This window comes from Mustela erminea, chromosome 17, assembly GCF_009829155.1.
Source record: "Mustela erminea isolate mMusErm1 chromosome 17, mMusErm1.Pri, whole genome shotgun sequence".
Classification (NCBI taxonomy): domain Eukaryota; kingdom Metazoa; phylum Chordata; class Mammalia; order Carnivora; family Mustelidae; genus Mustela; species Mustela erminea.
The window spans coordinates 30,715,962-30,742,590 of NC_045630.1; the positions used below are offsets into that span (position 1 = coordinate 30,715,962).

The following is a 26,629-nucleotide window of genomic DNA, read 5'->3' on the forward strand; positions in this document are numbered from 1 at the left end:
CAAAAGGAATATTAGTTGGTGCAGTTGAAGGATGGCTAGAGGCCAAGACAAGAAAGAAGTTCATGGGCAGGGATGAACCCCACAGCGGCACCATGTGTGGGACTGGGCGGGTAAAGCACGGCACCTTTTGTCCCGGGGAACCACAAGTGTGGGACGTTTGGGCTGTTGCTTATTTGCAATTTATTTCTCTGGATTAGAAGTGTATGTCCTTGAGGCAATGTCAGTGTCAAGTCAGCAAATGGCAGAGGAGCCCTGAGTTCCAGCTTCCCCAGTAGCTCTGCTGCGCGATGGCCCGTGGAACGGATCGAGGGAATCTTCCCGAAAGCCAGTGCGGAGAGTTCCCAAAGCACAACTGGACTCAGGATCTAAACAGACTGATCTTTCTTTTAGAATCTCTGTTGTGGGGCAAGGGGAGAGAAGGGTCCCATGTCCTCTCTCTGGGTCCCGACTTCTCTAAGATCTCCTTTCAAAACTCGTCAAGGGCAGACCGCAGCCCCCCAGTGAAAAGACGTCCCCGGAGTTCTTCCGACAATGATGCTATTGATGCTTCTAACACCTACAGGTGCCAAACAGGCCTGTTTCATAATATCACCTCAAACTGTATTCCTCTGGCCCTGAAACACTTTACTTTTTAAAAATACCCATTCATCTTGAAACACATCCCATGTTTAAGAGAGAAATGGATATGAGAGACAGATCATTTATTTCTTAATTCTACTGTCAGAACTACGACAGCACAAGTTTAACCCTAAATGGCCACTGGCTGTCAGCCTCGATGTTGGGGAGGACGCAGGGAACAGTGGGGACCATGCTGAACTACAGCACACATAACCTCATGAAGGCAAAAGCCACTGTCACACCAACAGTTAAGTCTGGCAGAAGCATGGGCTCGGCACTTTCCAAAGAAACCAGAAATCCAGATTCTCATGTGTAACCTCTCAGTGTTTAAACAAGGAGTATAAGCTTTAAAAAAAAAAATCTCAGGTCACCAGTTTGCTACCTCCCTCTTTAATGACTGATGGCAGTCACTGGGAACAGAACTGACCTGGAAGCCAGGAACACAAGGCTGTTAGACCTCGCTCTGACACCTGGGCAAGACACCTGGTCATCGTGGGTCTCTGTCACCTTGGTCGAAAAGTTTAGAGGTCCAAATTCCTCTCGTTACTAAATTGTTATACTGTATAGTTATGTAAGTTTTCTAGATGGTCAACTCCCACAGGAATAACCACAAACCTAATTAAAAGGAAAAACACCCACAGAAATAGATCACTGGACCCTAGCAGGGTCTGCTACACTGTCTAGACATGCCCTCGGTGTGGCCAACCCCCTGGGTTAACACAGCCACAAGACGTGAGCCCTTCCACGGGGTCTGATCCTCTCTGAGAGCCAACCCCCACCCACCGGGGAAAAGAAAAAGTGGCTCTCCTCCTGTTATCTTGGCTGTGTTGGGGAACACCTCTCTAAGAAACAGAGCTAGTGTGGGTCTCCTGACCCTAAACTCAGGGTTTCCAGGGGACATTGGAGTCAGAAAGCGATGCTGACCAACGGGCTGTTGAGAGCCCCAACTCCAGCTTTCTGTGGTCACGCTCGTCCTTCCTGCAATGGGCTGTGTAGCTGCCACACCGACCATCTGCATAAGCTGGCTGTCCTCCGAACAGCTCTGGTCACTGAACCTGAGGCTACAGGTGCAGACAGCTCAGCCCAAGCCAAAGCACACAGAAGGGAAGGGAAGGGAAGAAGAACTGGTAAGGGAAGAAGAGAAAAGCAAGCTGGGGAATGATGACGGAGGGGTAAGCTAAGGGCCTTTCCACTGCAAAAGGTAAAATTGGCGCATTTCAGTCCCAGTAGGAATATTCACATTCTTACAGTTACATGAAGTGTGTGTGCCTTGGGCAAAATGAAGTCCCCAAGAGGAGGAGGAACTGAAACAGCACAGCTCCCTCACACGGGCCACCCTGAGCTTACGGAAAGACTGACAGACTGCCAGTATCCAGTACCTTTCAGAGAAAGACTTACCTTTGACTCCAAAACCAGCTATGACCTTTCTCTCTACTTGTCTCTTGGAGACATTTTCTCCGCCTTGCCCTGTGACCACCCTGGCCTCAGGTCATCAGTGCTCTGTCAGCTCAGTGTTAGCCCGAGGCCTTTGTATTATCTGTTGTCACTGCCTGGAATGCTCTTTACCTTGATCTTCCTGGGGGTGGCTGGCTTAAGTCACAGCCTCCAGGACGCCCCTTAGACTGGGCCCTCTCTGGCCCTCCGAGGATTTACCCATGCATGGGTTACATGACCCTACTCTGCTTCACACCACCCAATTTGTTTCTGTCTTCCTTGCTTGCCTTCCCTCGCTAATATACAAGCTCACTTATCTAGCCACTAGAGCGATGCCTTGCCTACCGCAAGTGCTCGGGGAGCATGAGTGGAAGGAAGGGACGGCTGGCTGGCTGGCTGGCTAAAGTGGGGGAGGCCTCCAGCAGATAGACGCCTGCAGTTTGTTGGGCAAGTGGGGAGGAATAAACCCGCACAGACTTGAGTCCAGCAGGAAGGCAGACATTTATCCCATGCTTCTGGAAGTACACCGTGCTCTCTGCTCAGGACGAGTGTGGGAACAATCTCTAAGGAAAGTGAAGGGCTGGCCAGATGGGCAAAGGCACGAAGAGGGGTGGTGGGGCAGACACCCCGTGGGGGAGCAGCACAACGAGGCACCACGACTGAAAGTAGAACATGGGCTCCAGCAGCCCCGGGTGCAGGCATGAGGGAGACAGGGCCTGAAAGGAAGGCAGGGGCCAGTTCCTAAAGAGCTGCCTCAACCCATCTCTGAGCTGTGGGTGCCATGCACATATTAAGGAGGGAGGTGACAGGATGGCTTTCTGTCTATGATAATAATTCTGAAAGCAGCAAAGGCAACTAAGAAAGAAGAGAGCAAAACGAGCCAGAGATCCAAACCAGGTGAAAACACATCTGGGATCGCCTACCCAGAGCAACAGAGGAGGAGGAAGAAGAGACAGATGGAAAGCTGTTGAAAGGGTAGAATCACCGGAGCCCCGTGACACACAAGATGTGGGAGACAAGAGAATGGACGGGGTTAAAGGAAATCCCATCAGAATCAATGGTCTTGGCGTGGGGGCCCATGAAGCCCTAAATGCCTCATGCACAGACACAACAGGTGCCCCGTGTGCCTGTGACCCTGGCCCAGCTGGGAATCCTTGTCCCCGTGCTGCTGCAGTGCACCTGCTTCATCAGGAAGTCTGCAGAGAAGTCCCTCTGGTGTGTGTGCATCAAGCCTAGAGCACATTGGTGATTTCTCTGCTCCTAAAGCTACACGTGCACTTCCTTACCACACAACCCTGTTTGGAGGCACACACTGATCCATCGCCGAAGCATGACTATCGCTCTAAATATAGATGTGCCTGTCACCCCAGAGAAAGAGCAGACCATAAGTCATGACTGCACTTACTCCAAGGAAATTTGCAGGTGACAAAATTAAAAAACAAATCAATGTAAGGTTTCATAAGTCTGGAAATCTGAACAGGGGGTCAAATTATGATGGCCTCACCTGCTTCACGTCTCTTGATCTTAAACTGCTAATTTGGCCCCCACTAACGCAGCCCCCGCCTCACCCCACGCTATTCCTCACAGTCCTCAAGGGAAATCTCACGCCGCAGGGTCCTCGCTCCATTCCCGCTCTCCTACTTTAGCCCCTCTCTGCCACCATCACCTGTGCGGCCACATCCTGTCCAGAGCACGGGCTCTGGGACCTGCCAGCTTGGCTCTGAGTCCTGACTTGGCCATCTGGGAGCTCTGAGACCCGGGGCAAGTTATCCAGCCGCTCTGTGCCTCAGTTTCCACCCTGGTAAAATCATGCGACAATTCAGTGAATTAGTATTTGTCAAGTACTCAGAACAGTACGAGGCAAGTAGCCCACATGAGGAACCTGCTGTTCCTACCACCACTGCCCTGGGAAAGCCTCTGCTAACTCCCACCACACAGAGCCAAAGCCACAGGAGCTGTGCTGTGAGGCAAGGGACAACGCCCTCCTGGCGTAATACACTGCCCCAGAGAGTTTGCCCTGTGTTTTCTGAAATTATCACTAAAAGAGTGATTTACCAACAAAACAGATGAACATATGGGAGGGGGAGAGAAGAGAAGAGAAAGATAGAGAACAAACTGAGGGTTGATGGAGGGAGGCAGGTGGGAAATGGGCCAGATGGGGGATGGGTATTAAGGAGGGCACCTGTTGTGATGAGCACTGGGTGTCATAGAAAAGTGATGAATCACTGAATTCCACTCTTGAAACCAATATCACACTATATGTTAACTAACAGAATTTACATAAAATTTTGAAAAAAAATAATAATGAAAATAAAACAGTTCTTTCCATTTTTTACCTGCAGCCCTCCCTTCTCCACAGTGTCCTCCCAGGAATATGACATGAGTTGCAGACACCCGAGCTAGAAGACAAATGAGTGACAGATGCCACACGGTCTCCCTCCCTCGGGAAAGGGCTTTGTTACGGGGTCAAGTGGGTCCAGCCTGGCTCCCGCTGCCTTAAGATGGATTCTTCCCAGGAGAATCCTTCGTTCCTCACCTAAAAAGATTTCTGGAGTCACCCTGGTCCTGATTCTTCCAAAGGTAGAGTGTGAGTCTGATTCTTTAAAAGAATGGAGGACCAACTGTAACTGTTAAATTATTTGTAAGTGGAAAACAAGTATAAGGTGTAAAAACATGCTAAGTTTGAGACTGAAAATAGTTCTGATATAGGACTTTGCATTTACCTTTTTTTTTTAAAGATTTTATTTATTCATTTGGGAGACAGAGAACTTGAGAGAAAGAAGAGTGAGCAGCAGTGAGGAGTGCGTAGGGCAGAGGGAAAGGAAGAAGCAGGCTCCCCACTGAGCAGGGAGCTTGGTGTGGGGCTTGGTCCCCAGGACCCTGGGAACAAGACCTGAGCCAAAAGCAGACACTTAACAACTGAGCCATCCAGGCGTCCCTGAATTTGTCTTTCATGATGAACTACCTGTCAATAATCTTAACATTAGGACAGGAAGAGGAAAACAAAATTTTGAACAAGATACCACTTAACATTAGCATAAAAAAAATCCAACACATAGGAATAAATCAGATAAAAGATGTGCAAGACCTCTCCAGAGAATCCAGAAACAATATGAAGAAAAACTGAAGAAAAGGGCACCTGGGTGGCTCAGTTCGTAAGCGTCTGCCTTCAGCTCAGGTCATGATCCCAGGGTGCTGGGATCAAGCCCCATACCAGGTTCCCTGCTCAGCAGAGAGCCTGCTTCTCTCTCTCTCACCCCCCCTGCTTGTATTCCCTCTCTGGTTATATCTCTCTGTCAAATAAATAAATAAATAAGTAAAACAAAAAAAGGAAAACTAAAGACCTATGTTAATGGGAAAGCATGTGTGCTCCTAGGCACAAAGATTCAATATTACAAAGATATTTGTTTTCCCCAAATTGATCTATGGATTTTATTCTAGTCAAAAATCTCACGCATTTTTTGTGGAAATTGACAAGATGACTCCATTTTTTTTTTATGAAATGCAAACGGCCAGAAGTCATGGCAATGTTGAAGAAAAAAAACACAGTTGAGCAATTTACACTACTAGTTGGCAAAACTTTATATAAAGTTACAGCAATTAAGCCAGTATAGTATTAGCAGAAACTTTTGTCACCAAAAGCGTAAAGATACACAAATGGACCAATAGAAAAAAGGGGGTTTAGAAACAGACTCATAGATGTACAGGCCTTTAATTTTTGATAGTGACACCACACTGTACAACAAAGAGGATGGAATGGTCTTTTCAAAATGGTGCTGGACCATCTGGATATAAACATGGATAAACAAAATGAGCCTTGACCCCTACCTCACACCAGTTCCAAAACTAAATTTTAGGGTTGCCTGGCTGGCTCAGTAGGAAGGGCATGCAACAATGGGTCTCAGGGTCATAAGTTCAAGCCTCACATTGGGTGTAGAGATTACTTAAACAAATAAACTTTAAAAAAACAAAAAAAAAACAAAAAAAAACACTAAATTCTAGGAGGACTGTAGATATATCCTGGAAAGACAAGACACTGAAACTTCCAAACAGTATCTTAGGAGCATATCTTCATGCCCTTGAGGACAGGGAATGACTTCTAAAGAAGGACACAAAAAGCACAAACCATAAAGGGAACAATTGATGAATTGGATTTCATTAAGAACTTCTGCTTATCAAGACACCATTAAGAGAGCGAAAGCAAACCACACAGTGGGAGAAGAAGTTTGCAGTACATGTATCCAACAAAGCACTCATATTCAGAATACATAAAGAACTCCACAAATCAATAAGAAAAAGGAAACAATTTTTAAAAGAGGGAGAAGCAAAAGACTTGAAAAGGCACTTCATAAAACAGAATATCCCAATGCCCCTGCTAAAAAGAATATATTTTAAAAGGGCTCAACATGATTAATCATCAGAAAAATGCAAATTAAAACTACAGTGAGGTGCCGCTGAGGTCCGGGCAATGTTCTATTTCATGACACGGGTCGTGGGCTCCTAGGAAACAATTCACTGAGTTGTACCTGTAAGGATTTGTGCACTCTTCTCTGTTTATTACACTTTCTTAACAATGTCTCCTAAAAAAAGAGACTTGAGAAATATCAACCAAATTTAATCTGTAGACCTTATTGGATATTGCTGCACACAAGCCAGCTGTTAAAAAAGAATTTGTAAGACTTGGGTCCATTAACTGCGTATTTGATGATTATTAACAATTGTTTGTTTAGTTGAGATGATGGGTTTGCATCAATGTTTGCAACAAGAGTTCTCTTCATTTAGAGCTACATACTGAAGTATAAATACACATACTATAAATAAAATAATACCTTGGATTTGTTTCAAAATAGTCCAAAGAGGGAGGAGTTGTAAGTAAATAGTAAGACAAGAATGGAGGAGTTGATGGAGGGCTGGTAGAGCTGGTAGAGCTAGACAGTGAGTACGTGGGGATCGCTGTACAGCTGACCCGTGAACAACATAAGGGTTGAGGGCATTGACTCCCCCCATAGTCAAGAATCCATATATAACCTTTAACATCCCTGAAGCTTAACTGCTGATAGCCTGCAGTTCACCGGAAGCCTTACCGATAACATAAATAGTCGATGGACACGTATTTTGTATATTATATGGTCTTATGCATTGTATTCTTATAATGAAGTAAGCTGGAGAAAAGAAAATACCATTAAGAAAATCATCAAGGGGGCACCTGGGTGGCTCAGTGGGTTAAGCCTCTGCCTTCGGCTCAGGTCACGATCTCAGGGTCCTGGGATTGAGCCCCGAGTCAGGCTCTCTGTTCAGCTTCCCCTGTCTCTCTCTCTGCCTGCTTCTCTGCCTACTCGTGATCTCTCTCTGTCAAATAAGTAAGTAAAATCTTTTAAAAAAAAAAAAAAAAGAAGAAGAAGAAGAAAATCATCAGGAAGAGAACATACATTTAAAGGACTGTGCTCAATTTATCAAAACATCTGCATCTAAGTGGAACTGCACAGTTCAAGGGTCAGCGGTGGTGGTCAACGGTGGTGCTCTACTTCTGTGTGTGTTTAAAATCTTATATAGTAACACTTTTTTTTTTTTAAAGATTTTATTTTTATTTATTTGACAGACAGAGATCACAAGCAGGTAGAGAGGCAGGCAGAGAGAGAGAGAGGAGGAAGCAGGCTCCCTGCTGAGCAGAGAGCCCGATGTGGGACTCGATCCCAGGACCCTGAGATCATGACCTGAGCCGAAGGCAGAGGCTTAACCCTCTGAGCCACCCAGGTGCCCAGGAACACTTTTTAAAGCTATAGCAAAGCAAGGTCTTGTGCTCTGGGGCTGTGACTCCTCTCTTCCACCCCTCCTGAACCGAATCAAATATTACATAGTGACAATGGAAATCATCAACATTGTACCCCTAGGCTACCAGGACCTCGAGACCTCAAGAAGTCATCTTGACCACTTCCTCCTCATCAAGCAGAGGATCTGAAACAGGAGGACTCATACCACATCTGCGCTGAGCTACAGAGAAAACAGCGTGCCCCCTCTCAGAGAAGGGGTTAAATAGGCAATATTTATTAGGGCCTCGGATATGAAAGAGCAATCAGTTATCCACACCCTTTGGGGGGGTATGCCAATGGAAGGTCTCTACACGGCCCAGGTGCCCTCCCTGGAAAAGCAGACCCCGAACAGGAGCCCCTGCAGCCTCCCTAAGCTAACCCTTCCTCTCCATCCCTAGATACTGACGCTGTGCTGTCCAGCCTCATTCAGTGAGAGGTCTGGGGCTCCCTTAGCCCGCCGACTGGGCTGGAGCGGCTACTGGAGGAATCAACATTCCTGTATAAAACAAGTCTGGCTCGTACTCCAGGATCCTGGACTTACATGAGCTTTCAGTCTAGAAGCCCTCATGAGACAGACAGGAACGGTTGCACACATAACCTGGCTGGGCCTCCTGACCCACTGTGGCACCCAGGAAGCCCTCTGGGGCTGGGGCTGGCCTCGTTCACTCACCACCTCTCAGGGAAGCCACTCGATTGAGAAGCACATCACCAGGTTGCACCTAGCTCACTCTGCTTCCCTTCTGGGCAAAATGCTGCATTTCAACAAGGGCCTCTCAGAGAAATGACCTGGCTCTCTGATTCCTGCTGTGGCTCCTGAAGCCCTCCCTCCAGGCTCACCTGTGAAGGTTTCACAGGCGGGAATAAGGATTCACACCCACTAAAAGGGCAAGGATAAAAAATCAATTTAAAGGACTTCCACCATTTCTTCTTCTGATCCCTAAGAACCTCAACAGTGGGTACTTCTCAGACTAATGCCAGGCCTCTCTGAATAGCGTAGGGGTCACGCACCCAGCTCTCCCTCCACGTGCCAGCCACATGACCTCTACTGTCCCATGCTTCAGTCTGTCACCTGTGAAATGCAGGTCGGTAACAGTACACACCTCACAAGGTTGAGATTAAATAGTACCGTCTGTGTAGAGCACTTAAAACAATGCCTGGTGTTGGCCCTTAGCCGTGACTCTAGGACTACAGAAGCCCCTGCTGAGAAGCTATGCCACTGCCAGAAAGAACAGGGAGGGTGGGCTCTCAGAAACCAAAGGAAGGAAACGGTTTTGCTGAAACTCTGTGGCTAAATCTTTCAAACACACCTATCTCCAGCTGTTAGCATACTTGCCACAGAACAGTGTTTGTCAATAATTTGGGGATAAAGAAAAAAATATTCTAAAAGGTCAGAGGTGTTGCAGGAAAAGTGGACATCCTTATATTTCAGAAATGCATACAGAAAGGCTGCAAAATAGGAGTAAAACCCTATTTGCACTCAAAGGGCCAGCAAGGCCCTGAACTGCCAGTCTTTTTTTTTTTTTTTTAAGATTTTATTTATTTGAGAGAGACAGTGAGCACAAGAAGAGCAGGGTGCAGAGGGAGAGGGAGAAGCAGACTCCCCACTGAGTGAGAAGCTGAGGGCTGGATCCCACGACCCTGAGATCATGACCTAAGCCGATATCCAGAGTCAGACATATAACTGACTGAGCCACCCAGGCGCCCCTCAATGGCTAGTCTTGATTTAGCCTAGCACTGCTCCACACATCACAAAAAGAAGCTAAGAGCTTCGATTTCGCTCTTTTGTTATTAGTGACTGACATCCACGGGCTCATTCAAGCAAGGTTTTTTTAATTGAGGCTATTATAATGCTTCACGTTTGCCTACACGTTTAGTATTATTTAATAAAAAGCATGACTTCCAAATAAAACTAATTAACTGAAGAGATCCAAAGAATTAAAATATTAAAATTTTTAAGTCTTGCCATTAGACCATTACTTCTATATGCCCTGTGCATACATTGTGAAAACATATTTTCTCATGATTAGAATTTTTCTTGTTAACACTCATAATTGTGTTTTACCATTGACTATTCTTTATGATTATCATAATGCCAGACGAATGAACAGCATATATGAAACTGAGAATGAGGAAGGCTGCCCAAAGGGCCTGTTGTCTACCCTGCAGACTCCAGGGACTATTAATTATTTAGCTACTTTTCAAAGTTAATAAATAGGAATGTCTTTTTGCCCTTTATTCCCCAGATGAATTTAACCAAATGAGGGAGAGGGTGTGTGTGCACAGAGCGAGCAATCTGAGGACACAGGGGTACAGGCAATGAAAAGGAGATTTGAAAAAATATATATATATATATATATATATATTTAATGTCAATTAAATATGCACAACACTGCTTTATGTGGCACATTTTTATTATGACTAAATTCTCATGAATATTTTGATGGTTTTTGAGTGTACTTCAAAAAACATGAGCACTTAAAAAACATCAATACAAAGAAAGAGAGCAAGATTAAAATGACACTTGAAAAAAATACTTATAGTTAGAAAATGCAAACACCAAAGTATCAAAGGGAAAAAATAGCCCCCTTCTCACCATTGTCCTACCCCCCAAAGCTTTATGCTTTTCTATCCTACCAGGAAAATAATGTGTGCGTGTACACTGATTTATTTATGAAAAGGAATCCTATCATGCAGTCTTGTGACATCCATTTTTTTACTTAATAACATATATGTATATATGTATGTGTGTATATATATATATATATTTTTTTTAAGATTTTATTTATTTGAGAGAGCAAGCACATACGGGTGGGAGGGGCAGAGGGAGAAGCAGGCTCCCAGCTGAGAAGGGAGTCCGATGCAGGGCTCCATACCAGGACCCTGGAATCATGACCTGAGCCGAAGGCAGACGCCTAAGGACTGAGTCACTCCAGCGCCCCCTTAATAATGCATCTTGATGCCATTTCCAGATCGGCACAGGCCCCTGCTGCATTCTTTATGCTCTGACACCCAGTGTTTCAGGGAAGATATTTGCACACGAAGCTCAGCGTCCTATGTGGTGTTTCAGTGTGGCCGGACACCAAAGGGAGAGCAGAAAGCACAAGCCACTCCACGCTGTCCCAGGTGCATGGCTGGAAAAGGACCATCTAGTTCCCTTGGCTCGCTTCAGTTCCTTCAGAAAATCTCCGGAGACACCACCTTGAAAAAAGGGCTGCTTGCAGCCAAGGAAGGCAGACACTGCTCTCTGTTCATGTCTGAGAGGAAGGGTTCCTGTGGCAAAACAGGAGTCCTGCCCTTGCACTTAGATCTGCCTACTGTCACCCCCTCCACTGCCAGGCGTGTCCTGAAGGCTGGTAGAAGGAACGGAAGGTTTGGAGATGGGGAGCAGGCGTGGGCACTGGAGACATGCGTGGGACACCAGGCCGGTAGACTGCCAGGTTATTCCACAGGTACTGGAAGCTCCCCGCTCACGAAGACCAACAGGAAGCATGGCATTCAGGGTTGCCGGCCCCAGGGGGTGCACAGGAACACAGTCCTGTGGCCGACTCAGGGTTAAATAAATGACCACGGAGCCCACAGCTCAGAAATATGAACAGTACAGCCATCTTACATTTAGCTGCCTTAAATCCTTTTGGAAATGATGGAGGGGTTAAACTCTATTTTGACATCTTTCAACGGAGCATTTTTCCAAATATCTGTTCTATTTGTTCTCTCATTGGACCCCCACACCAACTCAGCAAGAAGGCCGGTGTCACCTTCTGCACCTACAGGATGGGATGTGTGCAGGGAAACGACTCACCCCTGGTCAGCAGGCCAAGTGTTCGGACTCTGAACACTGCTCTTTCCTGCATTCTCTTTGTCCAGCCCCACGCGCACCCCCAGTCCCCCAGCAAGCTAGTCAAGCTCAGAACCTTCAACAAAGAGCCACGAGAGAAGCTAGAGAGTGAAAACATGCCCTCCCCAAGAATACCTGAGATCATGAAAACTACCTTTTCCTAAACAAAACTTTAATGAATTGAGTAATATTGATGTTGATAATTACCAGGCTGAGAAACCAAACGCACACCACAACACAACAATAGTCTTTACTAGTTTTACAGAAACCTCTGTGTAAGGGGAACTAGGCTGACTCAGTCAGTGGAGCCTGCAACTCTTGGTCGTGGGATTGTGAGTTCAAGCCCTATGGTGAGTGTACAGATCACTTAAAAATTTTAAGAATCTTAAAAAAAAAAAAAAAAAAAAAAAGACATTTCTGGAGCACCTGGCTGGCTCAGTTGGTTAAGTGTCTGCCTTCAGCTCAGGTCATGATCTCAGAGTCCTGTGATTGAGCCTTGGGTCTGGGCTCCTCAGCAAAAAGTCTGCTTCTCCCTCTCCTCCCACCTTCCACCAACCCCGGCCCCCTGCCCCACCATCATGTGTTCTCTCTCAAATAATTTTTTTAAAAAGAGACTTTTGTGAAAATGTGGTTTCACGTTTTATCATAAACACACATACCACCTCAGCTTTTTTTAATCTAGTAGTTCTTTAATTTTTCCAGTTAGACACTGCCTTGGACAGTACTAGTAATCTGCATTTCAGTATCTAACACTTAGGTCTTGTCTTTTTGTCAGTCAGGGCTGTCCTAAGTGAGTATTTTCTAAACTTTTTTGAGGATGTCCTACAGAAGAAATATATTTCGTTCTGTGAAGCATGTATGTCATTGAAACAAAACTTTCACAAAATCATAATTACCTTTCCTGTGTTTTACTTAGATATTTCCTATGCTTTTATACCTTTGGGGACAGAAATCAAGAGAGGCTCCTCTCTGCTGACTTGAAGAAGGGGTCTTAGTAAATTAGCAAAGATTACGAACAGCCTTCAGAACTGAAGGCCTTCGTAAGCGATACTCACCCTGAGGGCCAAGAGGCTGGAAGTCAGGCAAGGCTCCCCTGGTGAGGCCCCAAAACGAGCCTGATCTTGAAAGCTGAGCTGGAATCAGAAGGGTAGAGACTCAGAAGTTGAAATGAACCCAGCACATATGGGGGACACTGACAAGGGGTTCATAAAGGGAGTGGTAAGGGATAAAGTCAAAAAGAAAGCCTGAGCAATGTGTCCTTACTCTGTTCGGACCTCAGTTCCATCCTTCAGTCCTGGATGTTTCTGTTTTCAGAAATTCTCTTGGCTTTATTTTCTGGATCCACTTGTCAATTTTCCCACTTTTCTTCCCACTCCTTATGGCTTCCCATCAAGCCACAGGGATTCAGAAGTTGATGACTGACAGCTCATGTGCTGTGTAGATCATAAATCTGGTTTTGCTCAAGTACTGAGCATATTTTAATAATAACCAAAACATTTCAGTTTGGATAGGAATGGATACCTTATCAGGCAGACTGAAACAACACGGTACTTGTCCTTTAGGAAGGAGCAGTTAAAACCTTGATGTGGATTATGGATTGGCCTACAGAAAAATAATCAGGCAGAAATCAAGAGTAAGGGGAAGATTAATGGGCATTTCACTTTACACAAAGAAAACATGGATGTTTCAATAAGGGAAGCTCAATTTTCTCCTGGATCCCAGAATCCACACCATATTTATAAATCTTCAATCTAGTTATTACTTGATTTTAATGGGCTTGTTAGGTTAGCTGGAAATGTGGTTTTTACTATTTTCTACAGAGAAAATATTTTCCAATGTATCAAATTCAACGAGGTTTTATTTATTTATTTATTTATTTATTTTAAGATTTTATTTATTTAGGGCGCCTGGGTGGCTCAGTGGGTTAAGCCGCTGCCTTTGGCTCAGGTCATGATCTCGGGGTCCTGGGATCGAGTCCCGCGTCGGGCTCTCTGCTCGGCGGGGAGCCTGCTTCCTTCTCTCTCTCTCTCTGCCAGCCTCTCTGCATACTTGTGATCTCTGTCAAATAAATAAATAAAATCTTTAAAAAAAAAATAAAGATTTTATTTATTTATTTGTCAGAGACAGTGAGCACAGGCAGACAGAGTGGCAGGCAGAGGCAGAGGTAGAAGTAGGCTCCCTGCTGAGCAGGGAGCCCGATGTGGGACTTGATCCCAGGACCCTGAGATCATGACCTGAGCCGAAGGCAGCGGCTTAACCCACTGAGCCACCCAGGCGCCCCTCAACGAGCTTTTAAAATACAATCCATTTTTACATTGGAGCTATCCATGCAGCAGTTCCTTTACAACTGTATATAAAAATTTTTTTTTGTAAAATTGAGTTAATGTATAAAATACTGCTTTATGCCAGGATAAAGATGTTAGTATTTCCTAAAATTTTAAAGAAAAAAAAAAAAAAGGAAGAAAAGAAAGCAAGCCTGAGGTCAGTCTGCAGAGAGCAAGACAGACTGGATTTCATCCTGGAGGTAATAACGCTCTGACAGTCTCTGATTGTGCAAAGAGCTATTCCATAATTGTGCATCTGCATGCGGACTTGAAGCTGGCTCTAAAAACACCCAGAGCTCAGTCACCAGGTTCTCCTGCTCTATTTCAGCAAGGAGAGAAATGTGTGCACACAGGTGTCATAAACTCAGAATTCTAACAAGAGTCTGGATCACACACAAAAATAGAAAAGCTGGGACATACATATCAAGTTTAGACAGCAACTGAGCCATTTCTGTTTCTTTTCATCCTTTTACTTCTGTTAATGAAGTGTTGGCCTTATCTGCAGCAACCACTAAGTAATTATTTCCTTTACGAAAACTATACACTTTATTGAGAAGCGTGTCCTCAATACTGTTAGGAGCCTATCCAATAAATAACTTTCCAAAAATTAAATTTTGTATCAGCAGTAACACTTTTAATAATAAGGTTGTAAAGCACGCAGATACACAGGGACCTCTGAAGGTGTCCAGCATCCGGTAATTCAGGCTCTGCTGGACACAATGACAGTGTCCTCTGATCCTCACCTAGCACTCCGTTGGTCTCAGGAGAATAAAAACATCCAGCGTGAGTCATCTTGCAATTACACCGCCACCTGGAAGCATATTTAAGAGATGAGAACTACAAAGGTGTACGCTCCTGCATCAGACTTCCTCTCCTCTCTTCCAGTCTGAGGATCAATAGAGCTCAGGATTCTTTCACTAATTTCTCATAAGCATCATTTTTTTAATCATTTTTCTAAATTTAAAGGGACTGTCTCCTAAGGCCTTCCTAAAGTTGCCTTAAGTTATTAACACTGCAAATTTCAGAACTAGAAGGCGCATCTGTTCAATTTACGTTTTTTTCCCCACACAAAACTACTTCAAAGGAAGATTTATTTTAATTTCAGAGAAAATGTTTGTACACAGGTATACATGCCACCAGCCACAGACACATACCCCATCGTCTGGGGTAATGCAGACCCTTCACCCATGGTCAGGGTTCAGCCCAGTCTTTGTGGCTGCATTTCTGCATGCACACAAACGGGCACGTCACAGTGACACGGAACCATCACGTTTCACCTACAACTGTCAAGACGGGATCTCAAGCCGAGTCCAAACCCTACTCGGGATGCACGTTCGGTGGAGGTGGCTGGAAGGGAAAGGGACTGCCCCCGGGCAGGTGCCCAAGACGAGGTGTCCGCGCCCATCCCGCTCTCCCGCAGTAGCCCACCTCCCCTGGCCGCGCGGCGCGGGCTCCCGTCTGCCCACCGCCCCAGACCTCGGGGGGCGGGCGGGCGGCCCGGCCGCGACGGCAGGGCGCCGCTCAGAAATTCGGGCTTCTCCAAACTAAGACAAGGAGGCTAGTCACCCCGATTTTGGTCCAGGTGACCTCTGGGTGAGTCGCCGGGGCTGCCCGCCCTGTGCCTCCATGGCCGGGTCTCAAAGACCCACCGCCCCCGACACTCCGGCCCCGGCACCGGCCCCGACCCCCTCAGCCGCAACCGAGACCCCGACCGGGCGCGCTCGGACCCCGACCTCCGCAGACTCCGGCCTCCCTGACCCCCAGCCCCGACGACCCCGACTTCGGCCCGCGCCGACCCCCAGACTCCCGCCCCAACCCCGGCCACGTACCCCTCGACCCGACCTGACCCGCGTCCGCCCCGAACCCCCACTCCCGGGCCCCGACGCCCTCGACCCCGGATCCCGCGGACTCCCGCCGCGACCCCGGCCCGCGCCAACCCGAGCCGGGCCCGAGGCGGCCGCACTTACTCCTGACAGGGCGGCCGTCGGGGAGGCCGGGGTCCGGGGTCTGGGGGACAGGGTCGGGGCCAGGGCCGAGGTCGGGATCGCGGGTCGGGGTTGGGGCCGCCCGCTGCCCGCCGCCCGCCCCGAGGCCCCGCCGCCGCGCGCACGTGCCTCCTGACAGGCCCCCCATAGGTTCCATACCTGCCACCGGAAGTGAGTGAGGAGGGCAGTATAGGCATTTCCTGTGACGCGAGCGCCTGGACTCCATTAGGCAGCAGCTGGGGGAAGAATCAACACACCAGGGAGCGGAGCGCAGCCACCGAGCGCCGAGGCGGCCGCTGCCTCCGCCGCCGCCCGCCGCCGCCGCCGCCAGCGCCGGGGCTCAGCCCCGCGGCGGGCCCCGCGCCCCCGCCGCCGCCCGCGGGGCCCCGGCGCGCCCCCCGCCGCGATCCGAGCCGCCCGGGGGGGGGGGGAGGAAAGGCCCGGACCCTCCTGCTCCCCCTCCTCCTCTCCCTCCTCCCGCCCCGGCCCCGACCCCTCCCGCCCCCGGCCCTCTCGCCCCGACCCTCCCCCGGTCCCCGCCTCGCCCCGCCGGCTTCCCACCACGGCCTCTCTCGGCGAGGAAACTCTGGCCTCCGCTTCCTCCTCCTCCGACTCGGACGCCGGCGGAGCCTCCCCGCCCCCGCGGAAGAAACCCCGAGCCTCGGCGGCGGAGGGAGCAGGAGAGCCCGGGGCTTCGGCAGGCAGAGCAGGCCTCTCCCCTCCGTCCTCGTCGTCCTCGTCCTCGTCCTCGTCGTCGTCGTCCTCCTCCTCCTCCTCCTCCGTGGTGGTGGTGGTGGGACTGCCCCCGGCCGCTGCCCCCGCCGCCGCCCCCCACCGAAGTAGCGGCCACAGCCTGGTCAGCGGCAGCATCATGCAGGCCAACGGGGCAGGAGGAGGAGGAGGAGGCGGCGGCGGCGGCGGCGGCAGCGGAGGGGGCGGCGGGGGCCAGGGACAGACCCAGGAGCTGGCCTGCCTGTCGGCCCAGAACGGGGAGTCGTCCCCCTCGTCGTCGTCGTCCGCGGGGGACCTGGCCCACGCCAACGGGCTGTTGCCTTCCGCCCCCTCCGCCGCCAGCAACAATAGCAACAGCCTGAATGTCAATAACGGGGTCCCCGGCGGGGCCGCCACTGCCGCCGCCTCGGCCGCCGCCGCCGCTGCCTCCTCGGCCACCCCAGAGCTGGGCAGCAGCCTCAAGAAGAAGAAGCGGCTCTCCCAGTCCGACGAGGATGTCATTAGGCTAATAGGACAGCACTTGAATGGCTTAGGGCTCAAGTAAGTGTCCTTTCCAGGCGGCTGGTGTGGACGGACCGAGGGCCAGAGGCCGCGTGGGGGAGGGGGGCCGGACGGAGCTCGGCCCGGGAGAGCGTTCGTGCTGCGGGCCCGGGGAGGACGGAGAAGAGCAGCTGACTTGCAGGGCTTAGAGGGGAGACGGAGACAGGCGGCGGCGGGCTCGGGGAGGGGGACAGGAAGCGCGAACATTGCCCCCTGCCCGAACACCTTCGGAGCTGAATTGTCTGTCAATAAAGACAGATGCGGGAGTGTGTCTTCGCGTGGTGGGGGAGGGGTGCGTTCGAGCTGCTGGAAATAATGAACCTTGGAGGATTTGTTTTTCAAGTATATCTCAGAGGCATCTTTGTGGGACACCTCCCCACCCCCAACTATGACAGACAACCCAGGCCAACTACCAATCAGGAAAGACAATCGCCTACAAGTGTTCATGGGAACTGAGAGGCTGGGAGAATTTGGAAGGAGGTTGTGGAATAAATCTGATGGGATCGACCGAGTGAAATGCCCTGTTGATGTCATTTAAAGGCCCTTGTGTATGTGCGAGAGGCCTACCACTAACCGGTCTGAAATCCCTCTTGAATTCCAAGAGAGTGCCTGTGAGAAAGAGAACTCTGATCTGGGGAATCGTTTATTTTCAAATACAAGATTGGTGGCCTTGTGCACCCAAAATAGGGTGAACCCACCAATCCGTATGCACAAAGGAAAAGCGAGGGGGTGGTGGAAGGTAGGACCAGGGTGGGGAGTGCCCTGGAGTCCTGATGGTGGGGTGAAGCCTAGCCAGAGGAAGACCAAAGGGGGAAACATGCAGCAGTTCCTTTCCTAGCTTCAAATCCTAGGCCAAAAGCAGCTCTTAGGGCTAACCTAGGTGTAGTTTTGGATTTACAGATTTGTTCTCCCCTGAAGGGGAAGTGAGGGGAGCACTTTTTAAAAGTGACCCAAGTATTTTGATTCTCTGGCAGACTGTGGCACTGTTTAGGTGAAAAATAAACAGAGATGAATGAGAAAGCATTGAAACATAAACACAAATAGGGAAAATTGGTGAAGATTTTAGGTATCAAAATATCTGATGAGACAAACTGCATTTGGTAGATTTTTTTCAGCTTTCAAAGAGAAATAGGTCTTTGAAAGATTTCACTTTGTTCCCTAAGGAGAAGGATTAGTATGAAAACAGATTTTGTAAATGCTAACAGAACATGTTATTGAGACAAGAAGCAAGCTGACAGCAGCAGGAGGAAATAACTCGTGACTGTTTGGAACCTACACCATAGTAAATTTGCTATTTTTAGTATAGAGAGAAAGAGAGTGATTTTTGATGCCGAATTTATTTTAATTTTGAAGATTGACCTAGTAGAATATCTGTGCAAACATCATGTCTGGATGTAAGGCCCGTCCCTGACCCAGGTCCTCTCTCTTGCCTTGTCTGGAGCTAACAGTTTCTATCTTTTGAACTGTTGTAACATGGTTAGTAGGGAAAGCCTGGTTTTTATTTATTTAACCACTTGGTTACAACGTGTTCTTGGAGATTTTATACCTCACTAAACTTCTGAGGCGTTAAATGGTAAAAATTGGAAGACTTATTTTGAAACTGGTTTCAAGAAGGCTTTTAACCTGACTAGATAAAACTCCATGGTGGCCGTTTCAAAATGCAAGTTTGTTGAGCCAAGCACAGTTTTTAAAAAAAATGATTTCTTTTTTCTCCATCATGAGGTTAGCTTGAAAACTTTTGCAACTGTTTTTATGGACATGAGTTGATTTAGAAGAGTGAATCCTACAAGTTGGCCAGGTCTTTTTTACACTGTATCTCTCCTGCAGCCAGACTGTTGATCTCCTCATGCAAGAGTCAGGATGTCGTTTAGAACATCCTTCTGCCACCAAATTCCGAAATCATGTCATGGAAGGAGACTGGGAGAAGGTAAAGTAGGGCATATAGAGCTGTGTGCTGCTAAAATTATATATTGGAATGTGCATTTTGTGACATTTTTGTTTTTCTTTTATGCCAATTTTTGCAGGCAGAAAATGACCTGAATGAACTAAAGCCTTTAGTGCATTCTCCTCATGCTATTGTGGTAAGAGGCGCACTTGAAATCTCTCAAACGTTGTTGGGAATAATTGTGGTAAATACACTTTTGTTCTTAGTTTCACATTCATGCTTATTTTTATAGGTTATTGATAATCCTAGGTTTCTGTCTTATAAGAGATAAGGCCTAAAAATAGTTAAAGTTCATGTAATTAAGTTTGTAAACCAAAATGAGTGTTGATGTTTTAAAATTTTGAGTTTTATCTTTTTAAAATCATGTTTAGTAAATGTGTCATTTGAACCTATTTCATAAATTAAGCTTCTAAAAATTAATTGGAAGATCTTCATGCTTTCAGTGCTGTTAATAGCAGTTTTATATTTGTGGAATCAAAGCGAAATTATACTTTCACATTATTTATACTGAATGTGCTGGCAGAGGAAATGTATTTGGATGTGTGTGTATCCTATAGCCTTAAGTAGCTGGTACATGATTTGTCTTTTTTTTGTTGTTGTTTCTTTTAATCTTTGGGAATTAAGTTAATTCAAAGCAGCTCCTTTGGTGTGCTCACCATTTTCCACTCTTGCATTCCAGTTGTGTGCACTGACAATGTCCAAGTGTGTACATTGTGGATGATGCTGGTAGAGGGTTTGTGTGCAGATTTGACCATTGGGCTATACTCACAGGCCTTATTTCCCCGACAAGATCAGTTCAGTAGTCCAACCTGTTAGCCTCTTTCATAAATCTTACTGAATCTTTTCTACTGGTAGGCTTTAATTCTTCTATAGATGTCAGTGAGGGAAAGGAGGAGGATAAGTTTTTCTAAGTGCCTACGATTGGAAACCATGGAGAATCAGCTGCTGGCTGCTGGCCTTTTAACTTCTAGCTGATTCATTTGTTGTCAGAAGCAGTTTCCTGTCTGGTGGGGGAGGGAAAGGAGGCCAATAGGAAGTCAAGTAGGGAAACCAGCTGTTTGTTAAATATTAGTAAATGACTACTGTTACCTTTTGATTTTTTTTTTTAATTGGGTCAAACATTAATCTTGCTGCCTTTGTAAACCTAATAGAGCCTCTTGTTTTTGTTTTTTGGCCTTTTTTTGTTGGGGGGGGAATCTTAATTACAAAAGTTTTAAAATTCATAATATAATTTTATACCATAATGTATACTTCTAGAGAATGGACCGCAGGCAAACAAGTATGAACATATAAACTAAAATTTTTACTTACTGTGGAATCAGGTGATTGATAATAAATTAACTCATGGAATGACCAGTTCCATGTGAATATTAAAAAATGAAAACACAGAAGTTAAAATAAACACCTACATTTAGAAGGATTATACATTTCTCAGCAACTTAAATTTTTCCCAATCAGTGTGTTTGGGGTTTTAAAAAAAAAGGAATCTAAGTGGATTTTAATTGGGCAGTTTCTCATAAATTACTAGCTCTGATGGAATGGAAGGTGACCCAAAAATAAAGACAGAAACTAAGTGTGTGAGTTTTGGAAGAATTGTTTACCTTTTTTAAAGCTTCACTTCAAATTGTGTTTGTAATTTAGTAGTAAAAATTTAAATAGGGTCACTTCCTATTTTTTTCTTACTTGTTTATAGAAATGTAGGGCTACTGTGTTGGTTTTAGATTATGACTATCTCACCTGAAACCTTCATTAGAAGTAACATGTAAACTCAGGAAAGGCAGTTTGTAGATGATGAGGAAGAGTCCTTTCTTTTTACAGCCTGTTCAGTCTATAGAACATTCCAGCATCTGATAAAATGAAGGTTAATCTCTGGCTAAGCCTCATACCATCAAACTGTTCAGGTATTTGTACAAAGAAAGGGGTTCCAGGTTTAAGATTCAGTTCAGCATTTTTTTAACCCTTCTAATTTGTGTTCAGATTTACTCCTCTCTCAGACTCTATCTCCAGAAAAGAACCCAATCCCAGGGTAACTGTAATAATACCATAGAAGTGAACTATTTGGGACTTTTTTTTTTTAGCATAATTATTTTAATTGTATGCCCAGACACATTTGATGACTTAATCAAGTCTACAATTATATTTTCCTTTTTAAGCCTGAACGTTTTTATTGACCCAATCCACTCTCTGATCTCCCCACCTACCCCCCATATTTCTTAATGATATCCAGTCAGATGGTACCAGCAATAGCAGAATTTGCTCTGGATTTTCTGGAAAGTGAGCTCCTGAATCAACATTTTTCAGTTTGGGTTCAGATGTGCTTCACCATGTCAGGGGAGTTTGGATGGGTAGTAGAGGCCAGTAATATGGGAAACTCCTCCATCTAAAATCCATAATTATCTTTTAGTATAATAGAAATGTGCTTTAAAAAAGTGTTCAAATACTAATTTCATACAGAAATGAACTACTGTTTTTTTAAAGTTAAATAGGGCTTTGAAAGCCATAGTTTAAATATAATTCATTTCCCCTTTCCTCTGAGTCATGGTTTAATTGATACAACTTGGTTATAACCCTTATTGCAGAGTTAGTCAGAACTACTCCTGAGTTAGCTGGAAGGCCCCCCATATAGTCCGTACAGCCTTGGACTTTTCCTTCGAATAGGTCAGGACACTTCAGTGGGAGGATACGGTACAGCGGTCCCAATATTGGGTAGGATCAGGGGCGGCGCGACAGCAGCAGGACCTACCATGTGGAGCTGTCTTTCACGGTGCAGCTGGATAGTAAGAGACAGACAGACACCCTGGGCCGAAAGATGCTAGGAGATGATCAGAGAACAGAAGTGCTCTCGCAGAGGTTTCATTGGGTGCTGGGGGCAGCTATAAAGGGCAGTTTGTTTTCTCAGCCTCTTTCTTCTTTTCTTCATTTTGGAAACTTGAAGTCTTTTTTTTTTTTTTTTTTTTTTTAAGATTTTATTTATTTGACAGACGGAGATCACAGGTAGGCAGAGAGAGAGAGGAGAAAGCAGGCTCCCCAGGGAGCAGAGAGCTCGGTGCGGGATTCGATTCCAGGACCCTAGGATCACAATCTGAGCCGAAGGCAGGGGCTTTAACCCACTGAGCCACCCAGGTGCCGCCCAACTTGTGGTCTTTAAAAAAAAAAAAGGGTGGGGTCATTAAGCTCTGTCCCCAACCTCAACAAACTTCAGTTTTGCCTGATTTTTTAAAACTTTATTAACATCATTTGTGAAAGGTGTTTATTTTCTTGAAATTATGTTCACATTTTGGGAAGTAAAATGCAGTTTTACTCTCCATCCGTACCGTATGTGTCAAATACAAACTGAACTGATTTTTAGGAGAATAAGCATTTTATCTTTCAACCAAATCTCTAGCTGTGCTTGGCCAGCAACCTCTCAGCTGCTGTGCACACTACCAGGATTCCATACCTGTGTGAGGTTATTCTTTGTCTTAATCTGGAAAAAATGACTCCTAGAAAAATGTCTGCACACCGTCTTTATAGTGTGCCCTGTGTGTCCAGAAATGCGTTTTGAGTCGGCTCCCCTCACAGTTTCCTTTGGCCTGCCCCTGCCCTGCCCTGTAGAAAGACAGGAGCATGTTCCAGCAGGATCTTGGTGGGGAAATAAGGGGGAAATAGCACTTGGGGCACTGTCCCTACACACACTGGAATGGGGGCTGTACCTAGGACCTCACGGTTGACACCCCCAAGAATAAATAATGGAAAATAATTTTCTCCAGATTTCTGATTGCTAAGAAAATTGAGTGGAGAAACCAAGTACACATACTGGCCAGTTCTGTGTGGCATTTAAATGAAAAAATAGTGCAGCTAAACATGATTCTCAGGTTTGAATCAGAAACACTATGTGAAATGAAAATGTGACTGTGTCAGTAGAGGGAAATCTATAAACTCTGCCTTTCATAAAGAGTATGGGTTGTTTTCGGGTGATAAAATGGGGAGGATATCCAGAAGAACTTCAGATGTAAAATCCTTTGATTCTTAAATTGTTTTACTTAGTCTTTGGTTTTTGTCACCTGATGGACATCAGAGTATTTTTTTCTTTGACATAATACAGGTTAACTTTGGGCCCCACATGCAGCAACACACTTTTCAGTGCATCTTGATAATAACCGATCTGTTTCTGAAGCGTTCATTAGTCTATCTAACTTGATGTGTAAAATTTGGTAAAGGTAGTTTTTTCTAGAGTTATAGGAGCTCATCTGATAGTTTGAAATTTTTTCTGTTCTTTAGTTACAGATTTAAGTTTAGATTACCACCAAACATATGCAGTGCATCTTACAAAAGAAGTGTTTAAATGTCGGCCTGCCTTAACTGACGGGGTTTGTTTTGTTTACTTTCCCTAGAAACCATTTTTAGAGGCTTGTAGGTAGGCCTTTGTTCTAAATACTCCCAACTAGAAAATCTTGCAGAGAAGTTCATGGTACTCTGAAAAAATGGTCATTTCTCCACACCATTTTGGAACAATATATGTATACTTAATGTTTTACTGAGGAAGAAAAAGCTCTTGTTTGGTGTTTTCTTTTAAGTAGGTTCAAAATCTTGACCACTGTATGCCTTGGGGTCTCTAAATATGGCTGACATTTTCCATCCACTGACATCCGTACCTGCATTGTCGGCTTGCTCCAGAGCCGAAGGTAGCAGATCAGATGAAAGAGTCCCTCCGAGCAGTGGTCTTCTATTGTAGAAAAGTTTCAGCTTGATAGTCATAAGTATTTCTCCTCACAGAAAAGCTGCTAAGATCATGATGATCACTTTCCAGTTAAAAGTATCATAATAGAGTAAAGGGACATTAAAGAGTATTAGAGCCAAACACATTTCAGGGAAAAACTCAGTGCGAAAGTGCTTCACCACAAGCTAGAAACAGTTTGTCCTTTTGGGAGAAACGAGTTGGTCATTTTTGCCTGTGTCTTGTAGTTAAATGCCTCAGCGAGCAGGCTATGAACAGAACACACAGAGGAATACTCCTTTTGCAAACTTTAGAGTTCAGCCTTCTGTCATAGACCTCCTAGCAAGGGCGAGGCCATTAGACTCACGCTGGCCCACTCTGTGCATGGACCTCTAGGCCTTTTGCTGGACAGCTCTTCTTCCATAAGGCACTCCTGATGCTTCGTGACCTCTTCCCCAAGCCTCTAGTTCTGCTTGGCGGTCGGCTTGCTCCTTCTGACACATTGCAGGTTTTAAGTAATTGTACTCCATTAACCAGTGTTTCTGCCCTCTTTTCAAAACTTGTGTCATAAAACCCCTTAAAGCCCTATTGTAAGAGTCAGGCTTGTAAAACAAACTTGGAATACCTGGAAGGGTTCTGAATTTTCATGCAAGAATACAATTCTAGGTGAATGTTCTAAGGGCAGAGTTCATTTTTTCCTCTGCTGATCCTTGGTTGCTAATGGTCTTACCTAATTTGAGATTATTGGTTCAAAGCAGAGTTTTATTAAGACGTGGAATTGAGCAAAGTCAACATTTAATGTACTGTGACTATATTAAACCAAAATAGTTTGAATCATCTTAAAGCGTTTTAAGAAGTGATTATCAAAGGGCATAGTAGAATGGTTTCTACTGTTCTGTTTAGGCACAAACATTTTCTGAACCTTCCGTCAGCTTCTTTCCCCTGACCGCTGCTTTCTGTCCTGTCAGAGGATGAAGTTTTTGCTGCTGCAGCAGAAGTACCTGGAGTACCTAGAGGATGGCAAGGTCCTAGAGGCCCTTCACGTTCTGCGCTGCGAGTTGACGCCCCTGAAGTACAACACGGAGCGCATTCATGTCCTCAGCGGGTAAGGGCGCCACTCCGGACACCGGGTGACTCCAGATGCCGGGTGACAGAGGCACCTCCTGGTCCGACTCGGCTGCCGCTCCTCCAGGGTGGGAATCGGGCTGTATCCCAGGACAGTGTTTGTCTGGATGCAGTCATTTAAACACATTCAGGCTGCTCTTGTCCTCCTGGGAAACAATGCATATGAGACTAGGAAGAAGAAATAGGTTATCACCATTTCATAGTCTTTCATAAAAACCTTGTGGCATCCCCTTCTGTGCAGACAGTGAGCGGAGAACCTTCCAGTGCACCGCATCTGACACTCTCCCTAACATGCGCCTGTCCTTCCCCGGGTCCTTACTGAGTGAGCATATCCTGTACACGGTCTCGCTTGATCTTCATGTCCATTCTTTCCATGTCAGGGGACCAAGGCCTCGGATCCAGACCCCACGTCTGTTCTCAGTCCACTTACCCCGCTAGGTCCCCTCATTCTGTGCTGCACCATCGCATACTGTTTCTGCCAGAAGCTCTCACCTCAGGTTCCAGTGTGTGTATCCAGCTGCCTCCCTGACGGTCTCCATTTGGGTGTCTCAGAGGGGCCTATCCACAGTGAGCTTCTCGAATCCAGTTGTCGTCCCCACCCCCCACCCCCACCTGCTTCTCCCCTAGTTTTCCCATCTCGGTTAGCGGTAAGACCTTTGTCCAAACAAAAAACAAACCTCATCTTTGCATTTCTTAAATCTTTTAACTCTGACATGTGTTGGCCTTTCTAAAACATTCCAGATTTGTCCGTTTCTCTCCATCTCCACAAATTCTGTCCTAGTGAATCCATAAACGTGTCTCCTAGAACATTTGAGTGGCCTCCCATTGCTTTCCTTCTCACTCCCTTAACTACACATATTTCACACAGCAGCCAGATGAATACATAAATACATAAGTAATACCATACATTAAACCATTTCTTAATGGTTTTCTTAATTTCTTTATTTAATTTTTTAATACCATACTTAAACCCTTTCTTAAAACTTCTCACTGGCTTTCTAGCCCCCTTAAATCCAGAATCTCTGCTCAAGCCTGCAGAGTCCCTGACCTTTTCCTGCCATCTTTTCCTTCCTTCATTTACTCTCTAGCGATATTAATGTTTCTTCTGTTCCTTAACTGGCCAAGCTGCTCACACTTCCCTTTATCTTAACTGCTCTTCCCCTGATCTTTCCATAGCAGGCTACTAGGTTCTCAGGCCCCAGCTCGAATATCCTCCCCTAAAACCACCTACCAGGCAGTCTCTTGTCACATCACTGTTCTTAATTTTTTCTTTATATCATTTTTTATTACATGATATGGCTCCGGCCTCTAGAACAACATTGACACATAATAAGTTTTCAAATACAAAATAATGGACAAAACAGTGGACCCGAGGAGGTGTTGTAAGGTTCATTTTTAGGATTTTTGAGGAAAAGGAAACTGAACCTCAGAGAAGTGAAGTAACCAGTCTGCCTGGTAAAGCAGAAGCCCGGCTTCCAAGCCTTATCTGACTGATGGCTGAGTCGTGGTCTGCGTGCACGGTATCTTCAGACACTGGAGCATGCTGAGTGTGTTTTGTCTATAGTTGACAGACTACCTGGTTCTG

At 46.0% G+C, this 26,629-nt stretch overlaps 1 protein-coding gene and 1 long non-coding RNA gene across 5 annotated transcripts in view; one reads left to right on the plus strand and one right to left on the minus strand.

Moving 5' to 3' along the window:
- Positions 1-14,122: 14,122 nt before the first annotated feature.
- On the minus strand, positions 14,123-15,320 carry LOC116576651. The gene is made up of 2 exons (XR_004280245.1): positions 15,176-15,320; positions 14,123-14,832 (listed from the first exon to the last, which is right to left on the minus strand). It is a non-coding gene; the product is annotated as an uncharacterized LOC116576651 (long non-coding RNA).
- A 1,161-nt stretch (positions 15,321-16,481) lies between these two features.
- The window catches only part of WDR26 (WD repeat domain 26), a 39,595-nt gene continuing 29,447 nt past the window's right edge, over positions 16,482-26,629 (plus strand). Inside the window, exons 1-4 of one of the 4 annotated variants that reach the window (XM_032319094.1) lie at positions 16,482-17,278; positions 19,106-19,205; positions 19,303-19,407; positions 24,888-25,024. In XM_032319094.1, the coding sequence (XP_032174985.1) occupies positions 16,878-17,278; positions 19,106-19,205; positions 19,303-19,407; positions 24,888-25,024 (743 nt within the window). In that variant the 5' untranslated portion in view covers positions 16,482-16,877. The remainder of the gene's footprint in view (positions 17,279-19,105; positions 19,206-19,302; positions 19,408-24,887; positions 25,025-26,629) is intronic. The other 3 variants (XM_032319095.1, XM_032319096.1, XM_032319097.1) reach the window with 3 other exon arrangements.